Consider the following 18,472-nt stretch of genomic DNA (forward strand, 5'->3'; position numbering starts at 1 on the left):
CCAGAGCGCTGTCAGTGAAGCACCAATGAGAGAACAATTTTCCATGTGGTTTTTCATCCATTAAATTTTGGAATGTTTGCCAGGCAGTGCAGAAAACTACTAAAATAATAAATGAGGTTTGTACGTGAATTTAGCTCACATAGATGACAATTCTACAAATTCCTTTTGAATATAAGACAGCTGCTAAAAGCTGCCCATTTGTTTTGTAAGTCATATTTAATTACAAGGTCTTATAAGGTAAAGTTTATTTGTGAAACAGTAGGTTTTTGTAGGTAAAAGCCTTATCACTGTGACATATGTGTCACATATAAATGCCAAGTTTCAAAATATAATTTTATTTTCAGATGTGCTTTCTGTGCAATAAATAATAAATAATGTTTCTCCACCTTAGGTTCTGTCCTGAAGCAGAGCTTCAGGGTCCACTTCAACTATCCCTAACCACCCTGGAAAAATCTGCTTTTCCCCCCATAAAGCAATTAAAGGACGGAATCAGCTCAGACTGGAAAGCTGAACTGATCTCCATATTTTCTTGTGAGGTTAAATGATGGCCCTTACATAATCAATCTTCTATGCATATTTTTTTTCTTGACAACTTTTCGCATCTTCTTTTTCATTTCAAAATTGTATTGTTTCAATTTGTTCTCGGTTTATAACTTACATGGATTTAAATTAGTGAGCAGCTAAGTCTGGTGTGTGTGTGCGTGTGCGTGTGTGTGCGTGTGTGTGCGTGCGTGTGCGTGCATGCGTGCGTGCGTGCGTGCGTGCGTGCCTGTGTGTGTGTGTGTGTGTGTGTTGTACAAAGCATGGTATAAGATATTCCTTTCAGCCAATGAGCTGAAAAAACCCCCTATAACATTACAACACATCAGTGAGTCACATTGTTTCATTGGGTGACACGTTCCTTCTTTACCCTGAACATGGCCACAATCCCACACACCATGTTTCCACTATAAATTCTCGGCCTGAACCAGTGAGAATTACAGGCACCTATTTTTGTCAGAAGAATACATATGTTTTTGTGTTGTCATCTGATAGGGGGGACTGGTGGCTTTCGCTACCAGTAGGTGCGAATGTGAGTGTGAATGGTTGCTTGTCACTCTGAACACCAGCCTCGTCATGACATAGTGGAGATTTTCCCCTCATAAATGTGAAGATTTTGCTACTCTGATGTCACTATTCTGACAAGTCAAGCCAAAATTACATACACTCCACTGATTTCTTTAATATCTTCATACTGGAGAAGACAGATAGCAAATATTATGATCACTATAGAGATCATTATCATGACATTGACAAAGAACAGAAATGCCTTACTTTTCAGTCCATTATTGGCGTCGTTCTCCCACCTTGGGTACGTTTCCTGAATACTATGTCATAGTGAAAGCCTTGCCATGCCTTGAAGTGAAGGAGGCTCTCAGCCAGTATCACTGCTTGCTGCCAAGGAAAGACTCAACCATCTGATCCTGGGAAGTGTGCCGCTTATTTTCTATTTGATGTTGCAATTGTTCCTCTGTCTTGGTCAGGAGGTCTGGGACATGTTTTTTCTGTAAAGGAAAATGTTTGAGTTTCATCTCTGGAGATGTTTTGAAGATGTGGCAACAGGTTGTGGTCTGCAGCATATGGGCTCACTTTAAATCCTCCACGGACGCTTCCCCTTTGAGATAATTGTACCATGAATTAGAACAAGGAGGCTTTCATTTATCAACACAGATGTTGACAACTAGTTTCCTTAAAACTTTCCATTGACAAATGCACTGTGATAGCCTGAACCTGCTGAGGTAACTATAAACAGCATTAAGTAACCCCTAGTTTGTCATTTGGACAAATTGTCTTTGTAGTAAAGAGTTAATTAAAGGATGTCACATCGAGACAGTGGCAGAATAATTTTGTCATGTTGAAATTTTTCTAATTAAATTGACAGAGGTGAGGTCTTCCTGACATCTCAAGTCCTGTAGGAAGCTCAAAGAGACCTCTGGTCCAACCCATAATTAGCACATACAATATGGATGCACAGAATTTCAATGTGGATATTGTTACAACTGGTTTCCACAAAATTTGATAAGAGTAATGACCAAATCATGTCCTTTGGGTTACATGGATGGCTAAAGTCCTCTGGGCAGAGGACCAGGATTTTTACCAGGGGCCACAAAGGGGGCACATTTTACAGAGAGTGGCTCCATCTTCCATGCAGGCACATTGCCTTATTCAGTAATAACTGTTACATTGTTAGTTGTTTGCTATTGACTCTATAGGTTTGAGATAGATACAGTATATTTAGTAAATTGTCACCCTTTCATGTACTATACATAAAAAAAAGACTTCAGTTTTTATGTTAGTTGATTTTTAAATTAGGGTGCAGAAAATATAATAAGAAGCTTTTTTATTGTGAACATGTAACCCTTGAAGAGACGGAACTAACTTCCTTCAAAACTTTTCCAAGCATTCATTTAATTTACCGGGCGATGGTTCTGGCATGACAGATTTCACAAATGTTAACACAAGCTAATGTGGGCGATAAAATTCACCATGAAACAGCTGTTGGGGATGGAAACATTGCTGCTTCTGCTCAATGCAGACACATTCTCATGCCACATTCAAGTTATATCTGAATTTCAAATTTATTTACATTTCACACTGACATCCAGATTGGGTCAGAAGTCATGAACTTGACAACAAGAGAGGATCCGGTTTTTTACTGTAGTTTTTGGTGAAAATTTGCCCTTTTTTTCGAATGAAATGAATCAATTTTAAATTTAACTAAAGAATAATGACTAATTCATATAAATAAAGATTAGCTTACTAAAAAAAATGGAAGAACATATTAAAATGCTTTTATCATACCCCACTTACCTATCTGGAACTAAACATTTGACCTAACATTTAACAATCTAATAATGTTATTTTTATTATACGTCAGACATGTCACTAGCATTTATAGCTATACGTAGATATTTTTTTCTTAACAAATCTCTAGTAAAGTATCACTTCCTACAACAAGGGCTGTAGTTTACTTCTTGTGCATCCAGTCATTCACACCTCTCAGGTATGCTTAGTTATATTTCCAGGTGTCCATTGACTTGAACTGTCGCTTGTTCATATCACCTCATCACAACACAGTAACACAGCTTCATTGTTTGGCCGTCACTTTGCTGCTGTCTTTAATATATTTTTCACTGTACCTCACCGCTGCATGTTGCTGTCACCTGAACCCTAAATATAAAATTCAGCACCTGCTCTTTGGAGAGCGGGTGCTTATTGGTCATCAGCCTCTACCACCAGTGTCTGGGCTCCATGGGGCGATTTTTCTTGTGGTTGCTTAGGACAGAAGTCCTTCTCTCAGATATATTATTACACATAATTTACTGCAATAAACAATTGTGCCTTCATTCACTGGTTTAAATACTTTTAATTTTTGTATTTCATTTGGATGGCAATCAATCAAAAAAAATACTCATTTTGAAAAATGCAAACGCTTACTGTATTTCATTAATTCCAGTCTCTCCGTATTTTCTCACATACAAACTGAATTGCAACACTCCTTCAGCGTAAAGTTAGTTTATCTTCCTTGTTCTTTTTTTCCCAGCACATTCAACTCTCAATTTTTCTATCAGCTGGCTGCTATTCTGTTGACACACACAAACTGACCTCTGCATATTGTTGTTGTACCAATAGCAGTACAAACAACAGAAAATGAATTTACATAGGTACAGTGGTTGCACACAGTGCTTCAACACACTTGCTCTCCCAGCAACCATGGAGGGTTAGGCAGTGCATTCATTCAGGAATGGGCATGCTAAAGAAAATGGGGGAGCTATGAGGGGCTTTTTCTTGGCCAGCAAGTCCAGGCTTGGTTTCTGGCCCGTCTGTCCCTACTCAGCGCAAACATGTCAGACATTTCACCACCAGTATGAGTGAGCTAAGGTCCCCCCATTCCTTAGCAGTAGGTTGAACTGATCTCCACCTCACACTGTAAGCTGGGTTTGTGTTCAACATAGGTAATTTGTTAATTCTACATAATTAGTTTTAAAAGGCACATGCTAATTCTTTCTAAATATGGAAAGCTGGTGAGAGACATGAAGCTCCTGAAATATCTGCAAACTTTAAAACACAAATGCATATATTCAAACCTGAAAGGCAATGTGTCTAGAGATGAGAAAATAATCATGTGGGTTAAGTTTCTGACACGGGTCGACGCAGGCCAAACTGCTCACTTAACACTGAGTGGCGTCAGTTTCCCCATTTCAGTCCTGAATATGAAACTGTACAGTACAGACACCACAATTCACAGAGGAATGACGTCCAGTTAATTAATCCATGTATGTCAGGACTAACAGGTCTTTATTGTGCAAACACTGGACTGGAGTAGTGTAGCTTTCAACAGATCACAACCATGACAGACAACCACAGGCAGGAATACATGTGCATTTCATGAAATCAGCACCGCTCTCTTATGAGTTAGGTGAAGAGTGTAGCTCTGGTTGGAATATACTGAGAACACCCAAAACAAACCCATTTCCTGGCCCAACAGGCATCCACACAGGGGTAGAAATAAGGGAATGTATTTATGAGCATCTGGCTGTGGTTCAGTGAGGTCAGTGCACTGATAAAGTACAAGGATAGATCCCAGGACCTCTACATATTCCAGATGAAGTGCAGCTTACGTGGTCTGTGGATCATGTGGCTCTCTGTCTTGTTGGTAAGTCCATGAGCATAGATTTCAAATACTTTCTCAAATACATTTGTTTGCACCGTAAATACTACAGTCTTTGTGTAAAAAACAGCTTCACATTAATTGCTTGGCATGTGTTTTGTTGCAGAAGCAAGAAATAAAATCCAGTATGTTTACCAGCCCCCTTTGTCCTGCACACACACACACACACACACACACACACACGCACGCACGCACGCACGCACGCACGCACGCACGCACGCACACACACACACACACACACACACACACACACACACACACACACACACATTCAAAGATACTGATTCTAATTCTCCTGTGTTGTGACATCAATATTCAATCTGTCTTTGGGATTTCTTTGTCAGGACAGCACGATTATGCTGGTAACATTGACTGATATTAAGCCTGGCTTTCCACAGAAGACACACGGTTTTCATAAGCCCATTAATCTTAAAAGGAGAAACTGTCAGAAAACATACAGTACCCCTATGCCTGACATGAAAAAGGCTCCTCCAAAGCCTTGATTTCTGGTTTGGCGGAAAACGATATCACACTGACTCTGATAGAAGGCCTTGAAAGTCCCTTTGCAACGTTTTCCATAATAGATCTGGCATTCCTAAGCTCAGAGAAAGAGAATTATATCACAACTAAAGGAGGGTCATTGGAGACCTATTTTACTACAGGTGTAGCCGGATTCAAGGGTGAAGAGGTAATGAGGAGAAAGGTATCATATGAAATACATAACAGTGAAATAAAAATAACTACACATAAAATTCACAGGTTTATCATTTATTACTAGAAATTTAGCAATTAAAAATATAAGGAGTCTGTGAACCTCTACATGTGACCTGATGATCTTGATTTCCTGGACTTATTTCAAAGTACGTTCCATTGTAAGGCAGGCATGAATCAGTAGCAGCCGGCGATGCAGACTGAAGTGCTCCAAAACTTATTAAGGTTCTTCCTCATAATTGACAACAGACCCGACCCAGCAATGTTCCACTGCCAAACAACATCCAAGCATGGGAGTATAACAAGGTGTATGTAATAATTCCCAGAAAAGCTTTATGGCTCAACAGACTGCGAAGAATTTGAATGTGTGTTAATTACGTATTAACAACAAATATTTATTTAGCCCAGTCGGACATTAAACCTCATTTGACTTTTTTCTACATGTCATGAAAGTTGTGTACTTCAGTTCCTGTTTGCAGGTGTTCCTGTTTGCTTGACCCTATGTGTTCAGCAACCCTATACCCTGTTTATCTGAATCTGATCATTCAAAATGTCAACAGATTTTCACAGCATTTGCATGATGCATTCAAATAAATAAATGAATGCCATAATTGTTTTCTGTCTTCAAGTAAGAGTTTATCTATTACTTCCTCAACTAGTATTAGTCTGCTCACAATCGCGAGGAGTTCATAATTATTTATATCCTTATAATCTCGTGGGAAAACCCAAGCCTGTGCCCTGTGTCTCAGCCTGTGTCTCAAGGCACAGGCTTAAAAAAACAAGCCTGACAAAAGTTTAGTGTCTCACTAAAGCACAGTTTTAATATACAAGTTTCATGTGAGAAAATGACACTGTTTTTCTTTTTTCCCCTAGCTTGTTAACACTGTTAAATATAACCACCGATAACAAAACAATAAACAAAAAACGTGCTTTAAATTACAACCAAAATCTATAACTACAGATATATGATATCTATAGTTGTAGGTTTATATAATCAATCTGCTCAGTAGAGGAAAAAGACAGACCCAAACAAAATAACACGCATTTTCTGCATGTTAATAAAATTGCTTTAGCAATGGCTGACTTTGTTCAACATAAGATCAAATATGGTTTAAAATAGACATGGCAGAGCTTTGTCTGTGATTTTACAAGAAACAATTAAAAAAAATTTTTTTTCGAGCTCGCAGTGGTAAAATACCATCATTTTGAAATTCAGTGTGCATCACCCTTTCCTCACTAGATATTCATTTAGAATGTAATTGTGAGTCAGAGGCTTGTCTGATAAAGAGGTTAGACATTGCATTTTTATTACTATGACTCTGGTTTGATAGCAGATGCTCTTCGTGTATATTCACTTATCGCTAACACCTATCAGCTAGTCATCTTTTCCTTTTCCAGAATACATCATCATCTTTCCGAAGTTATGGTTAATGCCTCCATTTAGAAGTTGTTTTATCTTAATTGAATACATGATGATAAGCGCAGCCTCTTTTTTCAGTGAAACGATAAGGATAAAAGTATTAGACTACATCATCCTAGAAGAATCAAGTTACTGCTGCTGACTGTGGTGGTGATGATGATGATGATGATGTTGATGATGATGATGATGATGATGATGATGATGGTGATGATGACGATGATGATGATGATGATGATGATGATGATGATGATGATGATGATGATAATGATGATCTTACAGTAAAACCTTACCTATTACATTGTTAAACTCTGCACTTGACGCATGTTGATGAATGTTTATGGTTCAACATTATGGAATATTAAGGATTTATTTTCAATTTGAAGTCATCTCTTTATTGAACAGCTCAAATTTACTTGGTGCAACAGCGTCACAACAGGTGCAGGAGAAATCATGAGTTACTGCATAAGAAGTCATCTGTAATGGATTTAGAGATGTAATTTTTTTCCTAGTTTTATTTTTTTATTGTGATAGAAGGGGGATATTTGAATATCAACAAAAGGCAAACAAAAACACTGTGGTAAACACTACCACAACTAACGATGCCACAATGGAGCATTCTAACACTCAACACTGTTCACATTTGGTGATGACAGTTTTTTGAATCTCAGCAATAAAGAGGAAGAATGTTCTTTGTTTTCCTGTGTTTCCACTTTAAATGAAAACCATATTTTTCCACAGCTCACGAAAGAGTTGTCATGGATTCCTAATCCAATTGGAACTTCCCACTTGTGGTGGAACAGTTTTTGTTACACTGGCTACAGTAAATAACAGCAAATTTTGCTGTTAAGTAATTTTTAAAAACAATTATTGTCAGTATTCAAATAAATATTAAACCTCCAATCACAATTAAAGGTAAATACCCCTTGCCTCCTGAGACATTTAGAACTGGGTATCTGCTTTTCTCCAACAAACTGTTAAAGCACGAGTAATCCTCAGGCATCTCCCTTAACGGAACAATTAGACGTATGCTCTGAACATGAAGACACATGAGACGTGTTTAGTGAGGGTCACAAGCAATTACCCAGCCTGGTAAAAGCTGGCATGTCTCACATGGCACTGCTGCACGCCCTCATTAGGCGTGTTCTGCAGCTCAGAGTGGGTCTTGTGGCTATAAAAGAACTGAGCTTGCTGCCTTCCAAGTCTCCTTTTAGCAGAACCTCACCAGCAGGAGGACAAAGAAACTACACATTACCCTCTCTGGATCAGATAGGAGTAGGCAAACCTTTTTTTTTTTTTTTGTTCAGGGGAGGGGGTCTTCTTCACCATGGATTGTGTGTCTTTAAAGATTGAGTTTGGTTGCCATTCAATCAAACAGTATCAGAGGATAAATAAATGATTCCAGGCCTAATAATGAGCAGAAGGGGCTTATTACCTTTACAGAACCTGAACTTTATGGCTCAATGTAGTTAACATACAAAAACAACATTTTCAAAGAGGTTAAATCCAGAATAGCTTCTGCAAATAATCATTTGTTTGATTTTCTTGCACCAGAACAAACACCAGGCACAGACAGACCACAGCCGTCTTGTTAGGAAATGTTTGGGGTTTTAAGGAAATATATGGAGCAGGAGGTTTTTCCTGATAGTCAATGTTTAAAAGTTACAGCCTCCTGTTCCTCCTGGTGTGCTAGATGCACACAATATGGACCTAATAATTCCCATACTCCATAAAACTCAAAAACACAAAATCTAAACTGAAAGGCTCTTCACTAAAACACTGGTTGAGCCGGTGTGACAAGAAACGAGAAGCCATGTTAAGAAAATACAGTCTGCTTTTGTTGGAATAGCAGCGTGATGTTTATCTGAACATGGATATGGTGTTGACTTGATGTGAGATGGCAGCTGATGTTCACAATGCTCTGCTTTATTAACACAAATTGAGAGTTGATGCGTTGCAGCCATCAGTTATTATGTAAATAATGCTTATGCAATGAAGCCAGTAAGCCTTGGTTGCATAGACTGCACACACAAACACACACACGAATGGACACAGCAACCCCGCCAACATTTACACAGTTTATAAAGTAACACCTGTTTAACTATATCACTGAACCAAAATAATCAAATTACCAATTGTTCTCCACACTTCCATTTTCGTCCCATACCGATAGGAAAAAATGGAACTCTGGCTTTAAAACATTTGAAGAGAAACCTTTGATGACACTTAAAACCAACATCAATATTTACCGTCAGGGGTCGGCGCACCTTGTGGGTGTCGGTGTCGATGGGATAAGTCAACTTGTGTCTGATCTGAAAGCAATGAAGGAAATTTAACAGTTTGACTTAACGTATTTCTATTTATTGATTATTTTACAAATTTGGGGAAAAAAATTATATATAAACGACATTAAAGCGTTCTAAAGAAAAAAATGAATACAAACCTGTATTAAATTTTTTTGGAAAAAGTCATTAAAAAGTGTCTTATTTACCACTAAAAATACAACTCTATTAATTTACACATCCTCAGAATAATAGTGCGTAAATAGTGACGCACCTAAAACAAAAACATCGGTGATTCACGCATCTTTTGGGAAATCCCTGACAAGTACAAAAATCCGAAATAAAAAAAAAGGGAAAGTGATCGATTATGAAATAGCTGAACACGTCAATATCTGCGCAATGGGCTGAAATTCAAACAGAAAAAATATTATTCAAATTTGTGGAAATATGGAAAAATAGAATAGCTGTTTCAATTCCTGAGAACATTTTCGTGTAAATGTATTTCCCAGTGGCTGTTGTGGGAAAACAAACGTGTGACTTTGATAAAATCGTTGGAATGTGTTGTGGCGCACAGGATGGCATCGGGGTCACGAGAATTCATTTTAAAGGTGAAAATCTGGTAGGACCTGTGTAACGTTTGTGGTTGGTTTTCACGTCACACACCGTAAAGATAACGACGAATGTGACAGAGACGCACGTCAGTCAGGCATCCACCATTAGATTTCATTTCATTCAAAGGCCTGTACTCTGCTAAATTATCTGTGCTCAGGGTGCAGTATCTGTTTCAGTTTGCAGAATAGATTCCATTTGAAATCCTACAGTGGGGGGTGTGGGTGGGGGGGGGGAGCTAAGAATGTGTTCCTTTATCACAAACACCTGATAGACTAACTAAATGCAGTCTAAATGCAAACGGGTTGGGCGTTTTCACCTGCACGGTTTTCTAAGACACTTAATTCCATCTACATTCCTTCTTGAATTAATAGAGCGACTTGGTTGTTTCGATACGATTTAATAAAAGCTCATTTGAAAGAATATCATGCAGCAAACTCTTTTAATATTACTGGAACAATCCAGACCGCCCCTCACCTCCGTTTTTATCCCATACACAGCATTACACATCCGGCCTTTGATATCACTTAAACCATCTGACAAGATGAAGAATTCAGAATTCTCCCAGCACAAACCGGGGATTTAAGATTATTTTCGTTCTGTCAACCGGGTAAAAATTACCGAATAAAGAAACCTGATTAATAAAGACAAGAAAGTTAAGGATGGAAAAACCTATGAGCAGATATATAAGTATTTGAATTGAGTTTCCTATTTTATCATTACGACACGGCTCAATTGATTTATATATACTGTATATGTATGGAACACACACACACACACACACACACACACACACACACACACACACACACACACACACACACACACACACACACACACACACACACACACACACACACACACACACACACACACACACACACGGGGCGGCAGTGGCTCAGTGGCAGGGCGGGCGGTACAGCGGGTCGTCCAATGTTCCCAAGATCGGCGGTTCGATTCCCGCCCAAAAAGAAAACACCCGGAGAGTGAGCTGACAGTGGGAGATGTCAGCTCACCTCAGGAGCACTGCCGAGGCGCCCTTGAGCCAGGCGCCGTCCCCCTTCACAAGTTGCTCATTTGGGGCGCATCACAAAGGGGCTTCCCGCCACTCTCCCCTGCATGCCTACAGGCGCCCTTGTGTGTGTGTGCATGAGTTACAGGGGCCTGTACACACTAACATGTATTCATGTGTTTGCAGTATTTACTGACTAGTGTGCTCTTAATTTCCCTTCGGGGATCAGATCAATATATTAAAATAAAAAATATATATATACTGTATATAAATTTACAATTTTGTATTTTAATATGCTGAATTCCATGGGGCTTTATTTTGACATCATCAGTAAACTACTGTATTTGTCATCACTATTTGAAGCTTCCAGAAAGAGTCACCTACCCTTGAAACAGCGCCTGTGTGCAGCGGTGAGGCGGAACTGTGCAATTCCTCCGTTGTCCAGATGAGGGAAGTCCTGCCAGCCAAGCACCACGATGAGAGAGAGTCTACCAGTTGTTACTAGAATAATATATCCTACTGTATGCTGAAACAGATGGGGTTCCGTCCAGTATACACCACTAATCACCTCACTGAAGTAAACATGTCAGCGAATTCACTTGATGTCAAGACAAGCTGAGGCTCCGCGATAAAAAAATAAAAATGTCCATCACTATTGTGCAGCTTCGGGCGAACGTCTCCACCACCCTCCTCTGACCCACCCTGATGCTTTCCATGTGTCATTCTCACAGATCTGGAGGGTGAAGCAGCCGGGAGACAGACGGGACAGGGGTGGTGGTATAGTGGTGGGGGGGGGGGTACAAACGTTGAACTACTGGGCCGACTGGTGACTTTTACTTTACGTTTTGTGAGCTTATAAACGGTACCTTCTAAACCTGCACAAACTCTGCAAACCCGCTGTGATAATGTTCGTCTCCGGCATCCAGTCCGTGTCCCTCTGGTGTGGGAGCGCAGCGATCCACGCGGGTATCGATTACACGAGTCCCTTCAGTGTTGCTGCCGGACTGATGGCTCGTAAAGGGACTCGGGCTGCTCGGGTCTCTGTTGGATCAAATGGTCAAACGACTCGACTCTGAAGGATCGTGACTATAAGATTATACGACCAATGCGTAAATACAAAATATTTTGCTGTTTCGTTAATTGCAGTCAGTTAAACGCTATAAAGATTTTTTTCTGTTGGGCTGACATGCCACAACTGGTCAAAGTGGATAAAATCAGATATTGTTGTGCAGGAAAAAATAGAAGTCAATTAGTAAATATTCACATATTAGCAGGAATATCCATTAAACGCATTTGAAATGACTAAGTTGCGCAGAATAATTTAATGTCTAGGGTTGTTTTTTTTAAATATTAAATAGATTTTACTGTGAAGACAACTTTTAATATATGCCACCGGTCTTCATATCAGGAGAGAAAAATGACTTTATCTTTGTTTGGTAATCAGTCCAGGAAGTTTTACGCTCCTCTGTCATTCCAGAGCAGATGAAGTCCTCACTGTAAGGCTGCACGCTGCTGCCACTTCCCCTATGCAAAGTATTCAAGGAGGCTGCACGGCTCCAACCGGATGGGGTTTGCATTGGCTGACAGCGTCTCCAGCGCAGGACGACCAATGAGACCAAAGCAGGGGCCCGGCGTATAACAGCGAAGATTGACGTGGAGGACGCGTCAAATTAAGACCAGCAAACTCCTGACCCGCCGGGATAACTGCAATTTGCTTTTATCGGATGACGATCACTTCGGTGCTACACTGCAGTGACTCGCTTCCAAGTAATAAGGGGGCGCGCTGCACTTGGAGGAGATTTAAAAGAGCTCTCTTTTTCCTCTTCTGGGGCTCATTCCTCCTGCTCCCCTTCCTTCTCTGCCTTCGCTCGGACGCGCTCAGCCATCTGAAGGGGCGCCTATTTATCCCAGCATCTAGAGACATATAGGCAAATGGGTAAGCCAGCGTTACCATCTGCATGCTTCAGTGGCAGGGAGCTTGTGGAAGCGTATCCAGATCAACACGCTTGCGTAAAAACAGAAATAAGCTTTTTTTTTTTTTTTTTTTTTTAGTCCAAGTTCAGATCATCTGCAAACGAAGAGCGTATTTCGGCGACGGATTGTCAACTTGGTGGATTGTCACAGCTCTATTCTGTTGGCCTTGTTGTACGTTTCAAGATTTAAATCTTAAATGGAGAGACAAAAAACATCATTTATTCAATGCAAAAAAGTGTGTTTGGAGCACTCTTTTCAAACTCGCCATTTTATTGATGTTTGTTTTGTTCGCAATGGGGTAGTCAAACATTTTACACACAAAGTTGTAAAACAGATGTTATTAGTCAGAGGTCACCGATGAGTTTTGAAAGTTTTTTTTTATTCTTTATTTACTTGGATTTACTTACAAACGTCTGTTTACTCATTCACATTATCGATTAATAATTTATATTTTGTGTGAAAGTATAAGCCTTGACTGCCTCATGAAATTCGATTGTGTTTATTTAATTTTTTATTCATTTTACACGTGCATGTGTAGTAAATATCTGTATCCTCATTCTTTTACAGAGCAAACGTATGGAGAGGTGAACCAACTCGGCGGCGTGTTCGTCAATGGACGACCCCTGCCCAACGCCATACGCTTAAGAATAGTGGAGCTGGCCCAGCTGGGGATCAGACCCTGCGATATAAGCAGGCAACTCCGAGTCTCCCACGGTTGCGTTAGCAAGATTTTGGCGAGGTATAACGAGACGGGCTCCATCTTACCGGGAGCCATCGGTGGGAGCAAACCACGGGTCACGACGCCTAACGTGGTGAAAAATATCAGGGAATACAAACAAAGTGACCCCGGTATCTTTGCCTGGGAGATCCGGGACAGGCTTTTGGCAGATGGAGTTTGTGACAAGTACAATGTCCCATCGGTTAGCTCGATCAGCAGGATTTTACGCAACAAGATTGGAAATCTCTCCCAGCCGAACCAGTATGAGAGCAGTAAGCAAGCCTCCGCGCAGGGCGGCCTCTCCTACAACCACATATACCCTTACTCCTACCCCAACACCATGTCGCCCACTGGCACTAAAATGGGCAGCCCTCCTGGAGTACCAGTGACAGCTGGGCATATGAGCATATCGAGGGCCTGGCCTTCTGCTCACACCGTCAGCAATATTCTCGGTATACGAGCCTTCATGGATCCTGCAGGTGAGGAAATAATTTTCTGCTCTATGAGACATGTTAGTCCTCTGTTAGCGTGCAGCTCGCACTGTTCCCAAATAGGAGTTTATAAACGGTACAGCTGGTCATTATTCTGGATGATGGATTGGCATATCACGCCGCAGAACCTGTTCTGGCAACAAGCAGGACAATGTGTCCATTAGAAGTTGTACAGGCCTTCGTTTCACCATTCAGCCAGAAAGCAGTAAGTCCGCTCTCAATGGGCCTTTTCATGAGATGATGCATTTGCAAACACTCTGCTCACCTGCTATATCCCCCCTAATCCTTCAAGTAGTCATTACAGGCATTTGTCTTAGCCTTTCTGCACGTTTACTCACTCTTTTCCCCCCAAAGTTACGCAGCGTGTCCCAGTGTAATAATGACACAACTTTATTTAAACCGCGTATACAATATACATTGAAGTATTTATTATGAGCGGAATTGGTTTCTCATTGTAAAATATGAAAGTTATAAACATATTTTAACAGTAAAATTGTATTATTTTATCTTATTATTTTATCTACATATGTAGGTAAACATGTCCGACAGGACCTAATTGTAAACCTTTAAAACCATATTTTAACATATACGTCATAATAGATTCTCATATTTAGAACAACCTGCTGCTGTTTCCATTTGAGTGTGCCGTTTTTCTATTTTGTGTTGTGTTTTTCTGTAAGTTTTAATTTTAACCAGGGCCTTTTTAAAATTTGTTTTCTTTTTAGGTTACTCACGGTAGCAACTGTGGACTAAATTAATATTTATTGTAATTTAAATATTTAATTTCTATTTGTTGACCTAACCTTTATTTCAAAACCACTTCAAGCCAACCCGCAATTTTGAAGTTTATAGGGCTTTTTTTAGTACAGCAATTTATTATTATATTATTATTGTTATTATTATTATTATTATTGTTATTATTATTATTATTATTATTATTACTCTTATTATTATTATTATTATTACTCTTATTATTATTATGATTGTTATTATTATTCCATGTGGGATTGCTTTGGGGTTTTTTGTTATCTTGTTTTTATGTGTCCTGACTGAAGTCATTGCATGTTTCTAAATCAGCCATTGCTGGGACTGATGGATATGCACCAAAAATGGAGGAGTGGGGTAGCGTCAACAGAGCTGCTTTCCCCGCGGCTCACGCCGTTAATGGGATCGACAAATCAGCCATTGACGCCGACATAAAATATGCACAGGTAAAAACAAACAAACAAAAAACTATTGCATCGCCTGAAACGCTTCTATGACAACTTTTTCTGCTAAAGTGGTGGCGTCACAATTGTGTGATAGTCTGTAAGAACATTTTTCTTTATTTTGTGGGAAGCAACCAAAAATTTAATGACAAAATGAGTTAAATATCAAGGACCAGAGTCACATAAGGCCACAGGCCTCTGCTTGATAAGAATTAGAGGGTTTATTCATTTACTTAAGGTTTGGGACTGAATGACAATAGAGTACTCTCATCGAACTAATTTATGATAGAACAAATTACAGTGACTCTCACTTTTCTTCCTTTTTCTTCTACCACATCCAGACGCAGCATTATGTCAAAATACACCATCACATAGAGTTACTGCTCTAATTTTGGTCACGTTTTATTCCCAGCCTTCCTCCACACTGTCGAGTTACGTCTCGGCGTGCGCCTATTCTCCCACCAACCAGTACGGCGTGTACAGCGGTCCAGCAGGCGGGTACGTGGCCCCGGGGCACCACCACTGGCAGCCGCAGAGCCCGGCCCTGTCCCACCCTGGCAACGGGATGAGCATGCACGCAGGGGAGATCCACTCACCGATGACGTTCAAGCACCAGGCCCGAGAAGGTAGAGAGAATGACATGCGGTAGTGTGTTCATTTATTCCTCTTTTTATTATTAATGTTATTTTTATTGTGTGTATTCTTCAGGTTATTTTTTGTTTTTGCAAATTGACACCCCCCTCCCTCCCCGGAATCTTCGCACACGTATTTTTATTTTTTTATTTTTTTTTTGCGAAAAACAGTGACCGTCAGTGTAAACATTTACGAAGTCCCGAAAGAAGCCAAGTCACTCGCCTTTTATTTAATATTAATCCTTCCAAACTAGACCGACAGGACTGTTTCGTCTTCTGAGAACAAAAACTTTTTAAAAAAACAACCAAAAAACAAACTAATTACTTTTTGTGCTAATAGTATTTTTCATGAGTGGTTCGAATTCGCTCCGATGTTTTGGGTGAATTTATATCAGGGAGAAAGTAAAATATAATGTGATGGTGAAGTTGCATTCACGGCTCCACCGTTTATTCCTATTTTACGCTGTGCAGGAGACAGAAAACCGCCCAGTCCTCTGAGCAAGCAGCAACATGAAGACTTGAACAGTGTGCACTGACCAGGGTCTCTTTACCTCATCATCACCAGCGGAACTTCATTACCAGATCCAATTAGATGAACTCATTTCATCAGCTCCTACAGTAAGTGTGAACGCTGGTGGCTCGTTTCCAGGAGTGTTTGCTGACAGTCAGACACATGCAGGCCAAACCGACATGCGTTTTGAATAACTTTATCGGCCTTGTGGTCATTCGAATGTAAGCTTGCATGGATATTTGTCCACCATTGGCCGATAGTTTGTTTTTTTCCTCAATTAAAATATTTGCTAACTTCAATTTTCTTACGTTGACTGCGGGATAAACAGTACATTTTGTCAGTCCAGTCTGTCATTGATGTTTTCTTCACCAAAGGCCTCGTCTGTAATCCAATATATATTATGTGATCCTATCTGTGGCCATGATCTCGATTCTGCAGTGACTTAACGATGTGAACAAAGAGATAAATTGTCTAAATGTAAAATATTTGCCAAAGCTTTAATTATATATTTTTATAATTTCATTGTAAATATTCAAAAATAAAGGCTTTCATGAATGCCACGTTGTCGCAGCTTTTTGGGTTCGTTCAGTTCGCTGTTGATGACCGCGCTGACGGGCGGATAGGAGGAATTGACGTTTTCTAACATTCGAGCGGTTTTATTACGACCACAGTCCATCTCCTCAACTCCTACAATAATCTTTGCCTTAATCTGAATTTAATGTAGTTTGTTTAGTTTGTCCTCTGTCCTCATTTCATCTTCTTCTGACTACAAGGAACTCATTGCTTTCTCTGAACTCAGTTGCATGAAATGTGTAATAAATAAATAAATAAATATGGTCAGACGCGTTTGCATGATCCTGAAAAGGTGGAAGGCTGAGAGCTCCATATCCAAATCAAGTCGGCATTCTTCTAACTAATGATTCCTTTGGTGTTTACTGAAGTGAAACGGCTTCTCGCAGCTTTTCCCTGAGAAAACACGGTGTTATTTCACATTTATGTTTACTTGTTGTCTGATCTCATTCTCCGTGCTAACAAAATACATAATTAAAGGTGGTGTGCGATGCAGAATTTTTTTTCACGCGATTTGTGTGTTGTTGGGTTATTTTTTTTTCCTTCGTTTTTGACACCGCTGGTTACCTCAGTGCCGCGTTTGAATTGTGTTTTAGAATTAATAGTTCGTTACTGAAAGTTAGATTTACAGGGTTGTGATCTTGTTTACTGTTATCTTTGCTTATTTGAGCTGTGAGCTGAAATTAGTTGAAGCTGGTTCCAGTAAACATCCTGCACCTCCTCTCTTGTGTCTGGATGCGGGCTGATGAGTGAGTTCGAGGGGGATGTGTGCGCAGTTGTCTTGGTGACTGTTCCAGTGCACCTTGATTGAATAGAATTAAGCATCGCTGTGGGTTTCAACTACACCTTCAATGTGGTTGTAATTAGAAAAATAATATGTGGCGACCCCTGAAGGGAAAAGCCGAAAGGAAAAGAAGAATATGTGAGGATGGGTGTATGTTTCTATGCCTTGTAAAGCCAGAACTATAAACAGGAGTGCGTTTCTGCTTCTGTGTCAGTATAGGTTGTCTTATTTTGTTAATCCTAAAAAATAAGTTTTAAAACTAGTTTCAAGTAGTTTCAAACATAGCAAACATACCATTTGACCCCATTCACCATTAAATAACGTCACTGCAGGGTTCAGGCCAGAGTGGCTCATCTAGATATCATTGGTTGTCACTGTTTATTGCTGATAAATCTGATTAGCCTCAAGTGAAATGAGGCCAATAACAGTCATTGAAAACAGTATTGAAATTTTGACAATTAAACTGGAGAGCAGTTTCTTTTAAAAAAAAAACATAGAAGAATGAAAAATAAATAAATTACTTAGCATTCCAGGACTCTGTTGAGGTTTTTGTCAAAATTAAAAATCCAAATAGTCAGAACTCAAAAATTGAAATATGTTTCCAAGACACAGGTCATCAACATCTAATGGATTGTTACCCAGATCAGACATCCCCAAAAACAGAATTTCAATCCACCTACAGTTTTTAGAGTAGTCCTGCAGAAAAAAAAATATGTAGACAAAAACATATTCTCTGAGGCAAAGGTAGTAGCAACATCTCTTTTAAACCTGTTCCTGGCTTTTAATCCAAAATTAGAAATATGATTATGGAGTGTTTCATAACCCGGTGTTACTTTCTGGTT

At 39.6% G+C, this 18,472-nt stretch overlaps 2 protein-coding genes across 3 annotated transcripts in view; one reads left to right on the forward strand and one right to left on the reverse strand.

Annotated features, from left to right (window-relative positions):
* nkx2.2a (NK2 homeobox 2a) overlaps positions 1-11,465 on the reverse strand; it is a 34,869-nt gene extending 23,404 nt beyond the window's left edge. Inside the window, exons 1-3 of one of the 2 annotated variants that reach the window (XM_068339578.1) lie at positions 11,311-11,465; positions 11,127-11,199; positions 9,089-9,151 (exon numbers count right to left, since the gene is read on the reverse strand). In XM_068339578.1, coding sequence (XP_068195679.1) covers positions 9,089-9,151; positions 11,127-11,199; positions 11,311-11,465 — 291 coding nt within the window. Of the gene's footprint in view, positions 1-9,088; positions 9,152-11,126; positions 11,220-11,310 lie in introns of those variants that run through there. The other variant, XM_068339579.1, reaches the window with a different exon arrangement.
* A 1,072-nt stretch (positions 11,466-12,537) lies between these two features.
* Positions 12,538-16,803, forward strand: pax1a (paired box 1a). The gene is made up of 5 exons (XM_068339580.1): positions 12,538-12,678; positions 13,284-13,913; positions 15,003-15,136; positions 15,546-15,759; positions 16,237-16,803. The coding sequence occupies exons 1-5, from the start codon at positions 12,675-12,677 to the stop codon at positions 16,299-16,301; spliced, it is 1,047 nt and encodes a 348-aa protein (XP_068195681.1). The 5' UTR covers positions 12,538-12,674; the 3' UTR covers positions 16,302-16,803.
* Positions 16,804-18,472: the final 1,669 nt, after the last annotated feature.

Source organism: Antennarius striatus, chromosome 17 (assembly GCF_040054535.1).
Source record: "Antennarius striatus isolate MH-2024 chromosome 17, ASM4005453v1, whole genome shotgun sequence".
NCBI classification, from domain to species: domain Eukaryota; kingdom Metazoa; phylum Chordata; class Actinopteri; order Lophiiformes; family Antennariidae; genus Antennarius; species Antennarius striatus.